The 19,593-nt window shown below is 44.6% G+C and overlaps 1 protein-coding gene across 1 annotated transcript; it reads left to right on the top strand.

Annotated features, from left to right (window-relative positions):
- The first annotated feature begins 9,315 nt into the window (after nt 1–9,315).
- On the top strand, nt 9,316–12,523 carry LOC137870482 (Krueppel-like factor 2). Its single transcript, XM_068707818.1, has 3 exons — nt 9,316–9,804; nt 10,131–11,175; nt 11,380–12,523. The coding sequence occupies exons 1-3, from the start codon at nt 9,727–9,729 to the stop codon at nt 11,553–11,555; spliced, it is 1,299 nt and encodes a 432-aa protein (XP_068563919.1). The 5' UTR covers nt 9,316–9,726; the 3' UTR covers nt 11,556–12,523.
- Nucleotides 12,524–19,593: the final 7,070 nt, after the last annotated feature.

The following is a 19,593-nucleotide window of genomic DNA, read 5'->3' as shown; positions in this document are numbered from 1 at the left end:
AATTCATAATTGTTTGTGTTCAAATAAAGTAATAACATAACGTGATAACGTGACAACGACAACGTAACAACGTAACGTGTATAGATAAATAACAACCGCCCTTTGCAGACTTTCTTATGTTACTTTATAAACAAGCGTAACAATTCAACGTATCTTCATACAACGGTTCGTATGATATCTTACGGAAAGTTACTCCTCATTTTTCTTGAGTTTTCATCTGAAACCCTACCACAAGCATTAATTTCCGCTTGTTACATGCATACAGTCTAAACTTCCGCAGGAAACTACTTAGTTAGTTTGAGGAAAAGATCCTCGTTTGGATTAAAGTAACTACGGAAGTGCCGTAACTAATTCCAAAAATATGACAACTAAATCAACACTGACTTCTTGTTTCACATGAACAGCAGTCTCCTGGCTGAAAGATCACCGGTTGTTTTGTGGGACATTTACGAATTACGGCTCATTATTTTTTGTAGGTATAGCTAAGAATGCTTGGTGGGACCAGCCTGAACAATTATATGTAACAAGCGTAAAGTCAACGTTGGCTTTCAGTTTCACACGGGACACTAACAGCGGTCTCCTGAGTGAAAGTCCTCCATTTGTCTGCACACATTAGACTTCTGCTCTCGGGGATAAAAACACTCTGGCTTATTTGTATTTACTTTAAATAAATAACGAAAGCTTGGGTGGCGCTAAGCACAGGATGCAGCGACAGTGCACTTGCGGAATGGATAGCACAGCCAATGGCAGGCTTATATCCACAGTCTACATCCCGTGTGTCAGACTAGGCTGCTCCTGCAAGAACCTGGTAGGAGTTACTGATGTGTTTTCAGCAGTCAGTTTAAACACAGAAAGTCATGGTGTCAATATACATATTTTGAACTACATCTTGGGTTAAAAAGTATGCCTCTTTATGTTTAATTGTGCCGTTTTCTCCAGATCCTGCTTTCACTGTAACAGAGGTGCAGCTCGGTCCAACTTTGGCCCACAGCTATGCATGGAATCCTCCCCCTCCTTTTCCAAACAGTTCCTCTGAATTCTGTTTTCTCCTCTATTCAACTATGGAGTACACGCTTACTCATCACTTGACATTCTGCTCACTTAAAGTGTTACAATCCTCCCTTATGACTGTTTTATCATCATCATAAGAATCATGGTGGACAATGTGAAAATGATAACAATGTGTGTCAGATTCACGCATGTCAGAACACATTGTGTGTTATTCAGGCCTTCTGCTGAAGTGATTCAAGAAGTACGATATAATAAGATGCAAAAGTGTACACTAGGTAAATGACAAGGCTGTGTTGCTTAATGGTGCATCGTGGATGCACTTTACATTCAATGTTGCCTCAAAGGAAATAGTGAGACATACAGTGCAGCTCAAGTAGGGTGCTCAAGACACACACACACACACACACACACACCTGAAGACTGTGGTTGAACAAAGCAGCTTCTCAGTGGATCATTTGGATGTACTGTATGTGTTCAAAGAACAGTGCTGCTGGAAAAGCAAGTAACAGTTTCATAATCAATGTGTACTCCCATAAGCAAAGCTAACCAAAGGTGGAGGTCAAGAGCATTTCTATTGCCTCCAATGGCTCTCAACCGGGCTACAGCTGAGTTAACGTCGCTAACAGTGAAAACTACCGCAACAGTGCTGACAGAGCTAACATTGTTTACCTGAGAAGGAACCTTCCAACGACGCCGTCAGTCGTTACAGCGTTATCAACTGTAACCACCGTATGAGCGCAGTGCAAAGTGACGGCTTTTTCCTCATTGTCAATAACAATCCTGTAAATCTGTTGAATTCATCACGTTGTGGAATTTAAGCATCTATCTGTTGTCCTTTAAAGACACTATTAGCCAGCATCCCCGGTATGCATTAGAATAAGTTAAGAGATAGTTAGTTTTCTAATAGCATAATTAAAGAAATGCAAAGTAAAAATCATCAACATGAGCAGATAGCTTTCTCTCATTTACAAACCAAATGAGTTGCAACATAAGAAGTCTTTTGTGCCTCATTTTGCAGATGACACCATCCTATGTGACATATGTCTATTGAACTTTGGACTTCAGGCACAACAAGTTTAAATTAAAGGATAAACATTTTTCTCAGCAAATCCCATGAAAGGACTAAAGGCAACAATGCGTCTGTCCATCTCTTAATACTTGGATACAGTGTGTTTATGGTAGTGAAGGAACATCCAGGGCAGCAGTGTCATTTTTCACTGTGGATCATTGATATGTGCCTTATCATTTGTGGACATCAATTGAGCTCTATGACACGGAGGAATGGTCTTTTCATGGGGTTTGTAAACTACAAGAAAATATAGATTCAATACATCTTTATCAATACAAGAAGGCAATTTGAATTTGGGCATGAGTAAAATCAGGCATTTACAAGCAAAATTGCTGTTTGCGATTGAGTTGAGATGATAATGCAGCTGCATTTGAAAAGTAATGAAAGTCATAATAAAAAAATCACAAGATAAAAAAGGAATAAATAACGAAACAGTCCACATGGCAGAAAGTCATTTGATTATTTCATGTGCCAAGCTCCAGATATAGGCCAGAATTGTTCTTGTTCAACAGGCGGATGGCTTCCTGAATAACAACGCTAATATCAAATATAATATCAGTGTCACGGGGGTGACGACAAGGAAACAAGGAATAGGACCCCAATGGAATTGGCAGGACAGAGAGGAACAGTTTAGGGATTTATTGCAAAGATGAACATATATAATCTTACCGGCATGTCCAAACAGAGGGAGCAAAGAGTCCAGAGCAGGAATGTGGAAGAGAGAAGAGAGAAGTTGAAGATTTGTTGGGGAACAAGTGGAAATGGGCCAATTATATACTGCAGGGCTGACGAGGGAAAGTGGAAACAGGTGAGCAGGTGGACGAGCGAGTCAGGTGACTGGGGCAGGTGGAAAACTCTGAGGGCATCTGGTGGTAGGGAATGGCAACGAAAGGGTTAGGGGGATGTGGGAATGTGGCTGGAAGGGGGTGGAGAGGCAGAATGTTAACTTTCTCTCAAATGTTTCAGGTTTAAAAAATAAAACTGTGACAAGATTTGAAACATTGATGTCAGCAGGTTGGTCCAAAATCTATAAATCGAGTCATTGTTTCGTAGATATCACTGTTTCACATCTCTCTCAGACCTGACCTGTGTCTGTCTCTTAGTGTTTCCCTCTTTGTGTTCATTGCTCTCTTGCTCTCCCTCTCTCTTTCTGAGGTATTCCAGAGGGACACTTTAACAAGGGCTGGAAGAGGCCCAGGCCTTCGCATGTCAGACTCTGAACAAATGCCAGCACCCCCCACCCCCCCTTCTCTCTCTCTCTCTCTCTCTCTCTCTCTCTCCCTCTCTCTCTCTCTCTCCCTGTTTTCTACGTCTCTCGTCCCCCCCAGTGCCTGACCCTCTCAGTGCTATCGCTCCCTTGGTTCCCTCCGAGTCGGCACGGCGTGCCGGCAGGAAACTCAGCCAAGTGGGCTTCCTGAGCGAGCGAGAGAGGAAGTACAGTAATAAGGAATAAAGGAAGGGGGTGTGGGGTTTAAAAATAACCCGCCTATATAAGCCGAGGCAGGAGCCCACTCTCCGTCTCAAACTCTCACTCTCTGTTCCAACACTGCTCTGCTGCAGCCAGAGGCCGGCCTCCGCTCTCTTCCTTCTCTCTCTCTCTCACACACACACACACACACACACACACACACACACACACACACACACACACACACACACACAGAACATCACGGCTTTCCTGCCGTGCAGAGGAAAGTGGAGAAGTCAAAGCAGGTGTTTCCAAGAAGTTTAACAAAGACATAAACTATGTGTGCCGAGGAGAGCCACTTTATCCGCAAAACAGGCTGCAATAACTTTGACAGAGGGAGAAAGTCCCGTCTGTTTCCAATAAGCAACTCAGGCAGAGACACATTACTCCGATAAGCCTCGGACAACTGATACTTTTCCCTCAGCACACCGAAAGCCGGGCTGAATTGATTGCGCGCTGATAATAGATTTGTACAGTGCTGTGTACGCAGCATGAAGTTTATAAGGTGTTTTAGCCAAGCTTAAGGACTCTGTGGTGTTTGAGCAGAGTATCACCGCCTTCAGCATGTTTTTAACCCCTCACACAAGACCGGCTTTGCACTCAATGTGATGAACATTTGTAGAGAATCTGAAAATGGATTGTTTGCTCTTTGTGACTAGTGGATGATTTTGTCGTTAGTGCAGAAAGCTTACTCAACATGGTGGTTCTTTGATTAAGTCAAGAACTTGATGAAACCAGATCTTAGGCAGCTGAATCCATCGTCTGATGCTGACGCATGAGGCATCCTTTTCTTGTTAATCCACATCATCAGACTCTCTCACTCTCTCACTTTCAACCAAGAAATCAAGTGTTCGTGTGCCAAAGTGTTGTTGAACTACTTTCTGTTTGTGATGTGTTTTCCACACTTATGTTACGTTATTTACATTTCATTTCGTATCATTATTTTAAGCCCAACCATGCTGTTTCTTTTCCTAAACTAACTGAGTGTTTCTTTTGTTGCGTAAACCCCAATGTTGCCTAAACCTAATGTCAAGTCGTTTCTAGGGTGCCGAGACGTAACTTTGACACATTACCTGCCCCCACCACATAACGCGTTGTCAAGAGGTCGCGGCCATTTTGTGTATTTCTGTGAGATCAGGCTGGAAAGCATCTTAATGTGGCCATATTCAAATTAGAGAAATCAAATATCAAATTTGGTGGGTGGGCAAGACCCCAAGCCCTCTGGCAAACTCAGGATTTTAGAGATACAGAGGTCTGAAAACTGTGTATGGCCCTTCTTGGAAGAATGCTTCCAGAGAACCCGACACCAGAGCAACACACGCTTACAACAGCTTTATACAGTTTGTTCTGCCATTTGATCACAAACTGTGTCAAAGCACATAATCCTGTCCATAATTGCGGAGTACAGCCTGTCCCGTAGCACCTGTTGACATCACATTACAAAGTTATTAGCTCCAATCATTTAGTGTGTTGGCAGACGATACAGTCAAACTGTCAAGACGCTGTCAATCCAAGAATATGATTTTCGAGAAGGCAAGTATGTACTTGCTTGGCTGTGACCTACTATATTGTAACAGGGCTGGGCTGGTTTATAATTTAAATAAAAGACAGTTAAAAGGTTTAAAATCCCTGATGGCACTCAGGTTGTGGTGCTCAAAGTGCCAAAAAAAAAATACATTTGAAAAACTTAACAGCAATGTCTCTTTACAGAAATCATGACCTGGTTACTCAAGATAATCCACAGACCTTGGTGTAGTCATGACCCGGTTGTGTTGAGATTTTCAAATGTATTTTTTTGGCGCTTTGAGCACCACAAGCCAAATTCTATATCATCAGACTGAAATGGAGAGAAGGAGGACATCTCTACGGCTGATATCTCCAAAACTAGGCACTTAATCCATGAAATGTATATACAATATATATCATGTAAGAGCAAATCATGATTAAAACTATATAAACCATAAACAATGTTTCCCACTAAAAATGAGAGACCTCAATGCACTACAGCCTTTCAGATGTCTGTATCTATCAGTATATGCCCACTTGGAAGTCAATGTTTTCATTTGGTAATGCGTCTTAAAGAGTCGCAATCTTCGAGTACAGTGAGGTTTGGACTCCTCTACGGGTCACGTGTTTGCAGCCCGTCAGCCGTTATTTTGCCATGACGTAGATCTCAGCCCAAACAATGACACGGAGCCAGATGAGCACATGTGAGAAAACCTCTGAGGCTCGCACAGAGAAACACCCAGCCAGCCAGCCAGCCAGGACTCACTTCCACATGGAAATGCACACCATCATGGTGTGACAACAGGCCAACACACACACACACACACACACACACACACACACACACACACACACGCAGACTCAGCCTCTCAAACACAAATGCGTGCGTACATTTCCATGTCAGATCTAATATTTTCGGCATGTGGAGTACAGCTGCCACTGCTGGCTGAGGGAGCGCAAACAACAAGCGGCGCAGGTCCACTGTTTGATGTACTCGTCTCAATTAAAGGATCAGATTGCCTTAAGACAGTGTGTAAAAGCAACTGGGAGTGACGGAGTAAACAGTGCCGCCGTGTGTGTGTGCGCGTCAAATCTTCTTTCAGTTGTCCCCGCGGACACAGGTGACTTCAAGCATCCATGGGCGAATACTGAGCCATGAATAAGTGTGCCTGGAGAACGGAGAAGACAGGAGACACAAGATGGCGATGGAAGGAGAGGGGTCATATACGGGTAGGGTGGAGGACAATACAGAGACAGGCATCCAGCTGAGAAGAGAGCGCCAGAGCCGCTGCTTTTCATCTGGTGAACAACTGTGGAAGCGTGTAGCAGCATGCTATCATTGTCAGAGTGAGAGCAGAGCGCTGTGCCGGCTGTGGCCTCCAGTGGCTTCTGGGATGATGGGAACAAGTGGCACCTTCCTGTTAAAAAAACGGCAAAACGCAGAGCAGGACTTTCTCTGTCGGGCAGTCTAGTCAAACAGAAACATGGGAAATAGACTTATTATCGATCTGCTTTAATGGCTACAGATATAAATCCTGAATATGACAACAAGATGTGTGTGAAGAGACACATCGCTCTGCGTTTACCTTTTATGCTCAAATTTGCTCATATTTGCTCATATTTGCTCAAATTTATAGAAAAGGCCTATTGTGAATTGGGTCTCGACGGTTTGTCATTTTTAAAAAGCGGGTCCCCTGAAAGAAATGTTTTAGGAAACACTTAATACAACCACGGACACACAGATAAGACAGAACGTCCAGCAGTGGCTTCTCCGGTCTGAAAAGAGCAGATCACCACGGGGACATCAGCCCACTGAGGGATGAATGGATCACTGGATCAAAAGGTCATGTCTGAATCATCCTCTCCAACACCATCAAGACAATACTGGGAGTGCAGGCTGTCAGTCACATTCCTCACTGTGTGACTTGTTAAGCTCTGTCTCGGCCGCTCGTAACATGAATCACTGAATAAACTTATGACTATATTTTCCCGTATAGTAAATGTAGTGAGATACTTTGGTGCTACATACCACCCCCTGAATTTGGAAATGAAAACCACAGAACAAGGAGTCTCGTAGTCAACACATCTCGTCAGAGAATCAGCCAAACTGACTACCACACATCACTTTGCTCATGCACTCTTACACATACATGTACAGTATCATCCTGGAAAACATGACTCAGTGATTCAGAATAAGGAAGGTGAGATACCGTGTTCACTTTTTCTCATTACATCCATGTTTTCACGGCCTCCTCCCTCTGATGAACAGCTAGCAGGTAACCAGCTTCAGCCAGGCAGTGATATACAAAGGAACTTCATCCTTCTTTATGAACCATAATGCTAAATTTGATATTTAAAAACCCAATATACAATCATAGAATGTATATAAGAAGTGGATGTAATCAATGTGACGTCACCCATCGGTTTGTGGACTGTCATTTTGCAGCCTCAATTTCGGCATTTTGGCAGTGGCCATCTTGGTTTTTGGCAGCCATAAGTGACACGAGAGGGTGGAGCTGAGCTACAACCGAACGCTGAATAGGACATTTTTAGGCAACCGAATTGTTCAAATTTAATTTCATGGATTTAAAACACACAGTGAAAGGGTTAAAGTTTTAAGACAAAATAAAATCCCAGATTGGAAAACGCAGTGGTAGTGACCTGTCAATCACAAGGTAGCCCCGCCCTAAAGCATACCCTGCTGTATTGAAGAAGACTAATGTTCACAATGTTTACTGAGGTAATACATCAAGTGAGAAGTAGAGTCATTTTCTCATAGACTTCTATACAACCAGACTTCTTTTTGCAACCAGAGGAGTCGCCTCCTGCTGGCCATTAGAAAGAATATTTTAAAGCACTTCCTCATTGGCTCAACACAGACCTTTCTTTAAATAGCTTTAATAAGGACAACTTTCTACTGAAGGGATCATTAACGCATGTCAACAGTAAAGGTGTGTACAGAGACTGACTTGGTTGGTACATGATTCTTCACGTGCTTCGTATGCTGCGCATGCACTCTGATGAATACAATGGAATGCCACCAAATCACCAAAGGGTGCCAAGCCTCCAAACGTAATTGGCTGACTATCAAAGGCTAGTCAGCCTTAATGATAATCTCAAATCTATGTTCAACCGTGGGCAAAACAATGTAAAAGTACAGTATGTTCTTCTCTGCTGCTGATCGCTATTTCAAGTGTTCGACATCGCTCAGTTGGAGTCATTGAAGGACACAGACAATTGCAGCAGCACAGACAAACCGGGTTCCTGCTGTCACATAGGCCATAAAATGAGTCAACAATTGTGAAGTACCTGTGTGATGGTGTCAATATGTCTTTCTAGTCACATGTATTTGACAGCTGTGCAGTCATTATTTACACTGCAGAGGAAGATTTCAAAAAGCTACATGACACATGAAATACACCGCCTGTTTGTTTGTATTTTTGCTGGTTTTATACTTCAATACTTTGCTGATAATGCTTTCACTCATGTGACATTTTCAGACAAAGAGTATTTTTACATCGTGCTGATTCAAGTTTGAATTGAATGTGAACACTTCTTCCACTACAAAGAAAACCACGAGAAGACAACGTCATGTCACGTGTTTAATCGACACCGTACTGGTTGATATTTTTGGGCCACAGCCCCTTTTCGTTGACCACGGGCGCAGTAACAGTCACTCATGTTCAGATTGGAACCAGCAACTCTCACCATGCTGCCAGATATACATATGAGTGAATGGAGGCTTGATTGACGCGTCCCGGAGAAGAGGGGAGAAGAGCAGTGGTGTAGCTGGCGCCTAGTGGCGGAAGCCTGCAGCAACCCCCCTCTCTCTTTCTATCGGTCTGCTCATGTTCTGACAGAAACACACTCCCTCTCTCTGAAAGCGAGACAGAAATATGTGTCACATCGAAGGATCAGCATTTGTGTTCATCGACAAATTGTCTGTGTTATCAAATTGTAGAAGCAAACCGTTTTAGAACACGACATTGCCTCATTCTCTGTGTGCGTAAAAGCGCTCCGTACCCCGATGCGTATTACGCATGGCACCTGTGGCATCCTCTTTGTGGATAAGCCCGTGTGCCCTTTTAGTACCTGGGTTCTCTCTGTCGCTCTTTTAACAACGGCGTGTTAATTGCTCATTAGTGTTTTAGTGGCGCATTGTCTAGGGGCGGTCTGGTTCTCTCTGCCCTGCCAGTTGTTGGCCAGGTTTGTCGGGAGGAGGGCGGGTTCTTCCCTGAGGAGGTTAAGTAGCTGCCCGCAGCGGAGCAGAGAGAGCATTCCGCATCAGTCCTCTTCCTCCTCGACTCTCTCGCCACCTCTCTGTCTCTGACTCGCAGGGAAACTCAGACTTTTATACCGTGGCTAAATTTAGGGGGCTTGGCCGGTGCGCAGCGTCCTCATCCTGGACGCGCTTCCTTCCCCCTGCCTCGCATTGGTCCGACTTGTGCTGTGAACAATACTTATAAGAAAAGCTGCTCCCTCCAGACGGCACAGCTTGCACATGAGTGAAGAGAGCAGCACCTCATCGGACCGCAGAAGAAGCAACGCGCACTGAAGCTTTTTCTTTTCTTTTCTGGAGACTCAGCGGACTCTGGTGTTTTACTTTAAAAACAGTGAAAGAGCATTTTCTCAATATTTAAGGACTTTTAAAACTTTTTTTTTTTAAGAACGCATGGAAATGGCCTTGAGTGGGACCATTTTACCATCAATCTCTACATTTGCAGTCCAAAAGGAGAAATGTTGGGAAGATGTAAGTTGCGCATTTTCTATATATTTACACGTTTATTTAGTCACAGGATTTTTGTTTTGTTGGTGTCAGTCTGTCATATCAGAAATCATACACGGTGTTTGATGGTCCTTGAGACGTGTTTAAAATATTGGAATTATGCAAAGTTTCCAGGTACTGCAAAGTTAAATGAAAAGTAGAAGTTGGTAGTATTCAGCTCATTCTCTCTGCACTTGTTTGGCTGTTTTCCGAGCTACTTCATCGAGGTGAATGACTGAAGGTGTGTGTGGGGGGGAGTTATGTTGAACATTTTGAAACAAACTAATTATTCTCTTTACTCTTCGCTCCAGAGGTGGAAGTGTGACATGAGCGGCGTTGCGCTCAACATGGACAGCAGCTGCCTCGGCAGAAAAGACGAAGAGGACCTGGATAAGTTCTTGGATCTTGAGTTTATTCTCGCTAACACCACCGTGTCCGACAGCGCGCCGGCCGCGGGGACTGGGGCAGAGTCCTATCGGCTCCAGGAGTCCGGGGTGTCCGCTTATCATCAGCAGCAAGGACAGCAGCAGCACCACACCGGGATGCCCCAGCAGCCGGCCAGTTACACCTCTGGTCCAGACATGATCAGCCCTCCGCCGCCCTACAACAGCCTGATGGCGGAGCTCCTTCGCTCCGACGTGGATACCAGCTTCCTCCCCGGGAGCGGCCCCAGCATCCACGGGAGATTCCAGATCAGCTCCGCGCCTTTCCCGACCACTCAGGATTTATTCCCCGAGCATCTGAACATTAAAGTGGAGCCCGCCTCCATGGACACGTACGGACCCGCCATGGGTCTGGTGCCTCAGAGCTGCGCCAAAGTCAAGCACGAGGGCAGCGTCTCCTGCATGATGTCGTACGATCAGCAGCCGCGGCTGGCCAACTCTCCTCAGGCCGCGCTGGGCAGCATGACGCCGCCGCTGAGCCCGGACGACCTGATGAGCTCCGAGTGCCACCAGCCCCAGATGTGCAACTCCGCCTCGCTGACGTTCCCCCAGAGCTTCCACCACGCGCACCACCGCTGCGCGTCCGGGGGATTCCCTCAAGCGCACGCAGGGATGCAGATACCTTTCCCCGTGGCGCACCACCATCACCACCACCACCACCACCAGTTCCCCGGCATGTTTGGGGAGGACTCAGCCATGGGCATGCAGCAGCAGCAGCAGCAGCCGGCGGCCGGACAGCGGGTCCTGCTCACCCCGCCGTCCTCCCCGCTGGATGTGATGGACGCCAAGCCGAAGAGGGGTCGCCGGTCCTGGCCGAGGAAACGGACTGCGACGCACACCTGCACTTTCGCTGGCTGTGGGAAGACCTATACCAAGAGCTCCCACCTGAAGGCGCACCACAGGACTCACACAGGTAAGAGCCGCACGTTGAATTTTTATTTGATTTTAGTTTTTAGTTTAACATATCTTCTGTTCGTTTTATTGATAACGTTTACTATACAAATAATTCAGGAAAAAATGCAGCAGCACATACAGAAACGTGTAGGCTCTACAGTGCACGTGCACACGAATCATACACTGTGACGTCACTAACGGCTGTTGTTGTTGTTGTCCACAGGAGAGAAACCATACCACTGCAGCTGGGAGGGCTGCGGCTGGAAGTTCGCGCGTTCCGACGAGCTCACGCGTCACTTCCGGAAGCACACCGGACACAGGCCGTTCCAGTGTCACCTGTGTGAGCGGGCCTTCTCCCGCTCCGACCACCTCGCCCTGCACATGAAGAGGCACATGTGAGGAAAGCCAAGGACTCCTGTGCACCGCATGGACCCGATTCAAAGAGCTATAATCCTCCTATGATGAACTAGAGACGGATGCTGTATATAGAGGTTCCTATAGGAGTATCTGCTATAGTGATACCACCACAGCATACACTGCCATACAGCACGATGACTAAACTGTAATACCTAGAGGAATATTATAGTGATTTGTATTCCATTGGGGCAAAAGGAGCATATAGATGAGATGCTCTGAAATTATATTTTTTGTGAAAAGATTTATTTAAATGTTATTATTTTTGAGAGAAACGACAAACAAACCACAAATCAAGGAGGAAAAAACAGCCAGATACGACAGAAACAGATGAATTCTGTTCACTCTTTTTTTTTTTTTTTAACTATGTAGCTGGTACTACATTTTTTGTATGGAATGCTGTTTATATAGACGACACATTAAAGGAACATTCCACTAAACATGTCAGGCACATGCCACTGAAGCAACTGGAAGCAGACAATCCTTTTTGAAGAACATTGATATTTTTTCTTTCTTTGTACTTTCACCTATAGTGCCTTTTATAACACATTATTACAAATCCTTACGAGTGCCATATTCTCCACTGGCTAAAAAGACAATCAAAGTGTGATCCTGTGTGTTATATCGTGAGTGTAAGCGTGCGCATGTGAGATGAGCTTTGAGACAATGTTTTGTTCTGAAACTGCCGTTCATTCTGTCCTCCCAGAAGGCTTGAATAGGATGTCGCGTCTGTGAGTCTGTCTGTGGGAAGTCTCACAGAAGTGCAATGCCATCTCAGCGCCACCTGATTGACAAAGGGCTACCCAGTCTTTAGCAAAAAAAAAAAAAATTACAACCCAAAAAGACTTGTTTGATTGTGTCTTGAAGAAATGTACTGCCTTGTAAATTGAATTGTTTTTTAATATAATGTAAATAGTTTATTTTAATGTACATATTAAACTAAATGAACATGATTTCTGAGTCCTGAGTGTGATTGTCAAAGATGATATAAAAAGAAACCTGGTTTTGATGTGAATACAGGGTACACAAAGCACAGATTTCCCTGAAAACTGGTTCCCAACCTGAAGTTCTGGACCCCCTAAAGACAAAACCTATAGGGGTCACAAGATGCCTAAAACAAAGCTACGTCTACTGTAGGTTGTGTCCAGATCAACTTAAGATTCTTTCCTGTCTGATAGTTTTAATTGAATCATTTTACAAGTCTTTGGAAGTAAAATCAACCATAATTATTATGTTTTTATTTATTTAATTCTAATTCCAAATGTAAGTGGGCTAAGTTTTGTGCCGTGTTTACGAAATGATGGTTTAATCCTGAAGGTGATGGTTTAGAGGGTTGGCACCAGGTAAGCCAACCTCAGAAGCTGCTTCCATCCAGGGGCCCCCCGAGACCGACCGATGCTTCCCAGCTGGGACAGAGCGGCTGCCAGAGCGCTGCGGCAGCTGCCTATAAATACAAACATTACATTGACATAATTACAGGGGCCCGATATAGATGGAGGCAATGCAGGCGAACCACAATGAGTGGGAGGGATGGAGGGGTGAAAGGAAAAGAGAAAACCCTGTCTCAAATCAACTGAGAAGACCCGACTGGGACAAGTGCTGTCAGGCTGCTCGTATAGGGATGAACGCCGGGAATGGAGATGTTATCGTCGCTGCATGCGAAGGAGGATTTTGTATCCTGTCTCTATTCGAACGGTCACAGTTCGAGAGATTGAGTTTCACGGTGGCACACTGTCTTGTCTGCTCAGCAGTCCATTCAATCCACAAGCACTCTTTATATTCCAAAGAAAAGACATGAAACATGCTGATTCCTGTGAGCCGGCAGAGTTTATTCACCCTCCTAGAAAGCAGGTGTTTGGATGACGAAGATAACATCAGGGCTGTGGGTTGGATCGCTGTTGTGTTACATCAGGAGAGCCACCACATGGAAATTATTTATATGAAAATGACTTCCAGCGGAGCATGACAAGGCAATAGAAGGGGGACGATACAGAGTTTGATCAAACGCTGACTTTTCACTTCCACTTGAAATGCGGCCACTCAACAAGTTGATACATAGTTTTTGCTGTCATCCCACCAAAAAAGACAGCGTTCAACTGATAGAAATCATAGTCAAAATTAGGAAAGATCTGATTGTAATAAACTCGAATGATCCTTTAACAGGGAATTGGACCTTTTGCAAGTACACCGAGGATTTCATTTGTGTTGACTAACAAACACAAAGATGATAGCTGCTTATGAAACTCTTCCCCCACCTCGCCGTTTCACACTTGCACTAGTGCAGCAGTCGGAGGCCCTGTGTCTATTTTTGGCTTGTGAAAGGCCTCACATCTCAGAGCCATCTCCAGGGTGGCCCCATGCCAGCCCTGAGAAAAAGAGGAACCCCCCCCCCCCCCTGCAGCTATCATTAGTACATTTACTCAAGTGAAGAATCAAGCATTTTCATTTCACTTTTTCAGCTGGGTATACAGGGTGGCTGCCGCTGCAGAGCGTGGGAATCTCTGACTCGATGCGGGTCAGATGGTGGACAGGTTGGCAGCTGGCAGTGTGTGTACGACGGCTCCTACAGAGTCTAGTGCACTCTGGTCTGATGGTCAGACCTGATTTCTAGTCTCTAGTGGAGACCCCAACACACGTCATCATGTTTACAACAGAAAAATGCAATGGACTCATAACGCAAATTTAAAAGACTTGTTTCATCTAAATCACACAAAACATTTTGTCATTACCTTCCAGTTGTATCTCACCGTGTAGATAGTTTATATGAGCAGGTTCTGAGACATCTGTCTCTGACATTTCTGCCTCCAGTCCAACGCATTATAAAGTTAATAGAAGTTCTAGAACCCGCTCCCTCACCGTTTTCCCACTTGACTGACACAAAAAAACAGGTTGACGGGCTTTTATTTGGTTCATGAACCGTTCCACACACTTCCAGTGACGGACGCACCAAAAGCTCAGCTCAGCACAGCCTCCGCCTCGAGTCTATAAACCTGAGGGATAAAACTCAAACATGTGACATTCCTGAAGCATTCCTCCCTATCCCGATGACTGTTTCTCCCACCCACCTCCCTGTCCAATGCTAATATTTTCAGTTGGCAAGAGGCTGTAAACGAGCTCTCAAGCTCTTGTGCAACAGATCATCTCAGAGGAACTCCCCTCCAGAGTGTTAAATGGCATATTCTTCCCCAACTCCAACATAACACACTCGTAAAACCATAAGCGTGTGGACAAAACTGATACCAGAGATGTGGAGATAAACAGTGTTTTCCTGTCTGTGGGGTCAAAAGGCCAGTGAGTATTGCAGAAAAAAAAAAGAAATTCCAGTGAAATTCAGTGAATCGGGGAACTTTATCAGCTGTTGGTAGCTTATCTGAATAGATTCCCAGATACACGGGTGTCCGGCACTTTCTAAAGAAAAGTGGGAATGTTATTTATGGGAAGAGGATGCCATCTACTGGGACAGCAGCACCACTGTGAGCAGCAGGACACACCTGCTGGAATCCAAGTCCCTGAACGCCTCCTTAAACTTCTACTGACCGCAGCAATTTCTCAAGTAAGAGGTTAAGTTCAGTTGTATTTTGGATATTTCTATGTCATCTACTCATTTCTCTCTCGTTGAGGGGGTTGGGGAGGAGGGTTTCGAGGGCATTAGGGTGAGAAAGGAGTGAAATGGAGGAGAGGGAACACAGACAGAAGGAATGTATATGGCTTCTGTCCCAGCTAAGTTCATTAAGCACCCAGAGACATGTCATGTAAGAGATGTTTTGTTTTCAAATGAATAAACAAAGAGTAATATTTGTGTATGCCAATTACCTCATTTGAAACATTTTAACCCCACTGAATTGTCTTGTTTCGTATATATGAATATACTGAATATATAATGAACACCTATATTCATGAAGGTAATATTTATTTCAGGGCTCTAAATGTGTTAAAACCAGTTGCTATATTGTGGAACTGGGAAGCATTACTTCATGCAACATACCAGGGTTTTTTTTTTTTTTTTTTTTACAAACCCCGCAGTAATCTCGTTGAAAAGAATTAGGTAGACTGTGATTAGTGAACACAGCCTCAAACATCCACACTAAACATCTCTACAGATAACAGAAGAAGGGTGTTATGGGTTGTTGTTGTTGTTGTTGAATGCAGAGGCTTGACCCCATGAACTGCCGCAGCTGAGCGATGGCCTGGACCAGGACTGGGAGGATATACTGAGGAGTCGATACGGAGATTGCCGACAGGTGTGTGAGGAGCGGAGAGAGGCGACGGTTGGTGTGCAGGTTGGAGTGGGCCCAGGTTTGTCAGCAGGACAGAAAGACACACACACACACACACACACACACACACACACACACACACACACAGATAAAAGGGACAAACTGGACACATGGAATACAAGAGGGGTGACAAAAGCACCAGACACTGGGAGACAAACTGGACAAAAATCAGCTGCGTCTCCAAATGACACCCATGCACGTGTGCTTGTGTACGGACAGAGGCATCAAAGACGTTCAAGTCCTTGAGCATTTTCTTGGTACTTTGATTGAGGCTGAGATCCTTTGAGGTAATACCAAACATTGCTTTAAAAAAGTATGGCTTTCAATTCGCATGTCAAAAAAAGTCTGTAAAGAAACAGAATATTGATTGCCAGAAATGAGCGGAGCAGCTCAGAACACATGGAAAGAGTAATTCCACCCACACACACACACACACACACACACACACACACACACACACACACACTTCCGTTGACTGTCTGTCAGTATATCCATCCTCCTCTCACGACGTCCCTCCCTTCAAGCTGATCACATCCTTCAGGCTGCGATCCCAACTGCTTTCAATCAGCTCAAGTCAGGAAAGATTTCCTCTTGTTGCATTTGTGTGTGTGTGTGTGTGTGTGTGTGTGTGTGTGTGTGTGTATGTGTGTGTGTGTGTGTGTATGTGACTTCAGGTGAATAACCACCGTCTAGTCTGGTTTCAGCTCACTTGACAAACTGGTTTCTCAATGCATTTAAATTGCTAACAGACGTGTTGATTCCAGCCAGTTCTGGTTCTTCTTGATACTGTAGGTTAACACATTCTCACACACACACTCTCACACACACTCTCACTCTCTCTCACACACACACACACACACACACACACACACACACACACACACACACACACACACACACACACACACACACACACACACACAGGTTGTCTGCGTGGAAGGTTTTTATTCACACTCTTGTTACAAAAACAGCGGGATTGTGCTCATTCCATTTCTGTGCAAACAGATGAAATCAGATATATTTCATGTGAGATTTGCACGTGTCTCACATCTCAAACACATCGGCTATTTGGGCAGCTGATTTCTGTTTGGACAGCCAGTTTGGATTTTCGCAGACTTTGCAGAGAAAAGCAGTACTGGTGTTAGAAAGAACAAGAGACTGCAGCCATGCAAAGCAGCTCTGTGAGGTAAATCCTAACGACAGAATGCTAACATGCAGAAGATTTGAAGGAGAGTATAAGTGAAAGGGAACCAGCCACTTCACATTAACTACGCATACACATCAACTAAGTTACCTCATTCTAAAAACTGAAAAGCCTTTAACAAACACGTGTTTTTAATGAAGTACTTGTATTAGAATATTTGTCTACAAACTGTTTCTTTGTTAATAATGTAAAAAGGTTAATTTTGTCATTTTTGAAAGGCTAAACACCAACAAAAACATGATGTAAGCTTAGGAAATGATCATCTATCTTGTTTAAATACATTTTGACTTTTGGACTGAGATAGTTACTGAGAGAAATTAGCCCCGTGTCGCTGAATGTGTTTCTGAGAGAGAGGGAAAAGAGAAGGGGGAAGATGGACTACTGTACGCAATGTTTCTGTAAGTTATTAATAATAATAACTTGGCCTTGTATAAAAATGATTGAAGGTAAACAAGATCACACTAGAAAGGTGCACTCAGAAGAGTGCAGATCTCCGCCAGGTGTGTCTGCAACGACCACTGCTGTATTACTGCTTACCCTCCATCTAGTCACCAATGGCCTGGAAGGCATCAGTGTGTAAAACACACTTCATTCAAACTTAAAACAAGCGGCGATAAATGCAGGCAATGGGCAGCCAAAATATCATGCGGTTTTCTGCAGCAGAATGCGAGAATAGCCATGGACAGACACAGAGATGCACACTCACTCACAACACCAAGAGCGACTGATCGCACGATCCTCCCGGCTGAGATAACAATAATTAGAACCACGTGCAGCAAAACTACAATAAAATACAAATCATTTCAGCATCAATTATTCTCTTTTCAGATTCAAGTCATGCAGTTTGCTTTGGACGCCGTGGGAGTACCATAATCACCCCTTTTTGACACCCAGCACTGCAGCACCTGAGCTCATGGTCAGCTGTGAGGTGTTTTTCGGGGGTTCACTGAATAGGTGAGCTTACACCAGTGCTGGTGGCTGATACTGACAGACATGACAAACACAGACTGAACTAACAACTGCTCAGCAGCTGGCATTACTTTCAGCCGTGTGTGTATGTTCATGGTCCTCGGGCAGTAAGGGATATCCCACTACTTCCAGGAATTCCCCTTTCACAAAGTGCATGTGTTTTCAAGTTGAAAATAATGGAGCAAGAAATTGTAGCAGTGCTGATGAGGCCGAAAAGTGAAAGCACACTGGTGAGAGGATAGAAGCAGAGGAGAGATACAGAACTATTGTGAGGGGAAAACCAACATTTATCCTTTAATTCTCTCTGACCCACATTCCCAGTTAAAAAGCCAATAGGCTTTTCATTTCCTCCTCTCCATTACCATAGGGTAAACACAAACCTAGCGAGGAATTTCCTGTTATTCCATACGGAGACAGTTAGCATTCGCTAACATAGCAGATTGCTTGGGTTTCAGCTAATATGTCCAGAAATGGCCGCTGTGTTTGCACAGCATTCGTTTCACACTACACAGCTGTATCCTTGAAAACGTAGCTGAGCGTAATTCACTGCACATTGTGGCCGTCTGGGAGGGATGGAGTTGGAGTACTGCAGGTTGGGTTTAAGCTCTTTGCAAGGCCCCGTCTGCAAGGAGTCTGTCAGAGAACAGTTACAGGTCGTCACAGTAAGCACAGTGCCAAATATCAGGTCAAGAAGTACCAGCCGCTTGCCTAATCATGTCAGTTAATATCGTTCTTTAATGATGCATATGCACAAATAACTTTCTACTTAAAGCTACTATGAGGCATTATCATTTTGTGTCGATGTTGGCGGCCCCTGTGGACAAAGGCGGTAGTGTTCCCCCAGCACCAGAGTCCCTTTAGATGACATTTCACTGCAGCAGGGGTCTGACAGTCTGCCCCGCGCAGTCCTGGTTCTGGTCCTCCCGTGCCTCCCATCCCCCCCAAGCGAGTCCAGCAATAAGGACTGAAAATCCAGCAGAGTGGTCTTTTTAGTGTAGTTATCTTCAGGGCTGTGGTCAGTATCACGTCAAGACTTAGAAAGACATGCTGTGCAGGAGCGAAGGAATGATGGTGGGAAACCTGTCAGATTCCTTTCTGGCATAAAACAGGAGCAAAAGCTTTGAGAGTTTCTTGGAAGGACAGATACAGGGGGGAGTGTATGGAAACTACCACAGTAAAGAGTTAAACTGTGGGACACACTTGCCACCATAAGCAGGATGCGTGCGCACGCACACACACACACACACACACACACACACACACACACACACACACACACACACACACACACACACACACACACACACACACACACACAGTTTGTTTGGTTTTGTTTCTGTGTATTTGCAGTGAAGTTGTGTAGCCACAACAGTTTGCCGCATGATACGGTTAGAGCTAAAACAGGTCTACAGGGCGGTTAAAAGGGCACTTTGTCAAATGTTAGAAAATAACCCCGATGAGACTCCCACAACTTATAGAAGTGCAATGTTAAATTACAGAAGTACTCAATTTAAAATCTTTCACGTCTCCAGCCTTCAACTTGTCACCTGTAACAAATAAAGCAGCAGTCCAC

The sequence above is a fragment of the Cebidichthys violaceus genome, unplaced genomic scaffold (genome assembly GCF_023349555.1).
Source record: "Cebidichthys violaceus isolate CVI_PGR_0920_01 unplaced genomic scaffold, fCebVio1.0.p SCAF_13, whole genome shotgun sequence".
NCBI classification, from domain to species: domain Eukaryota; kingdom Metazoa; phylum Chordata; class Actinopteri; order Perciformes; family Stichaeidae; genus Cebidichthys; species Cebidichthys violaceus.
This window is presented reverse-complemented; position numbering and strand designations above follow the sequence as displayed.

Excerpts from the sequence above, each read along its gene's own strand:
- LOC137870482 (XM_068707818.1), top strand. The coding sequence starts at position 9,727 with ATGGAAATGGCCTTGAGTGGGACCATTTTACCATCAATCTCTACATTT. Across the intron at positions 9,805-10,130 it reads AGGAGAAATGTTGGGAAGAT|AGGTGGAAGTGTGACATGAG; the intron begins GTAAGTTGCGCA and ends TCTTCGCTCCAG. Across the intron at positions 11,176-11,379 it reads GCACCACAGGACTCACACAG|GAGAGAAACCATACCACTGC; the intron begins GTAAGAGCCGCA and ends TGTTGTCCACAG.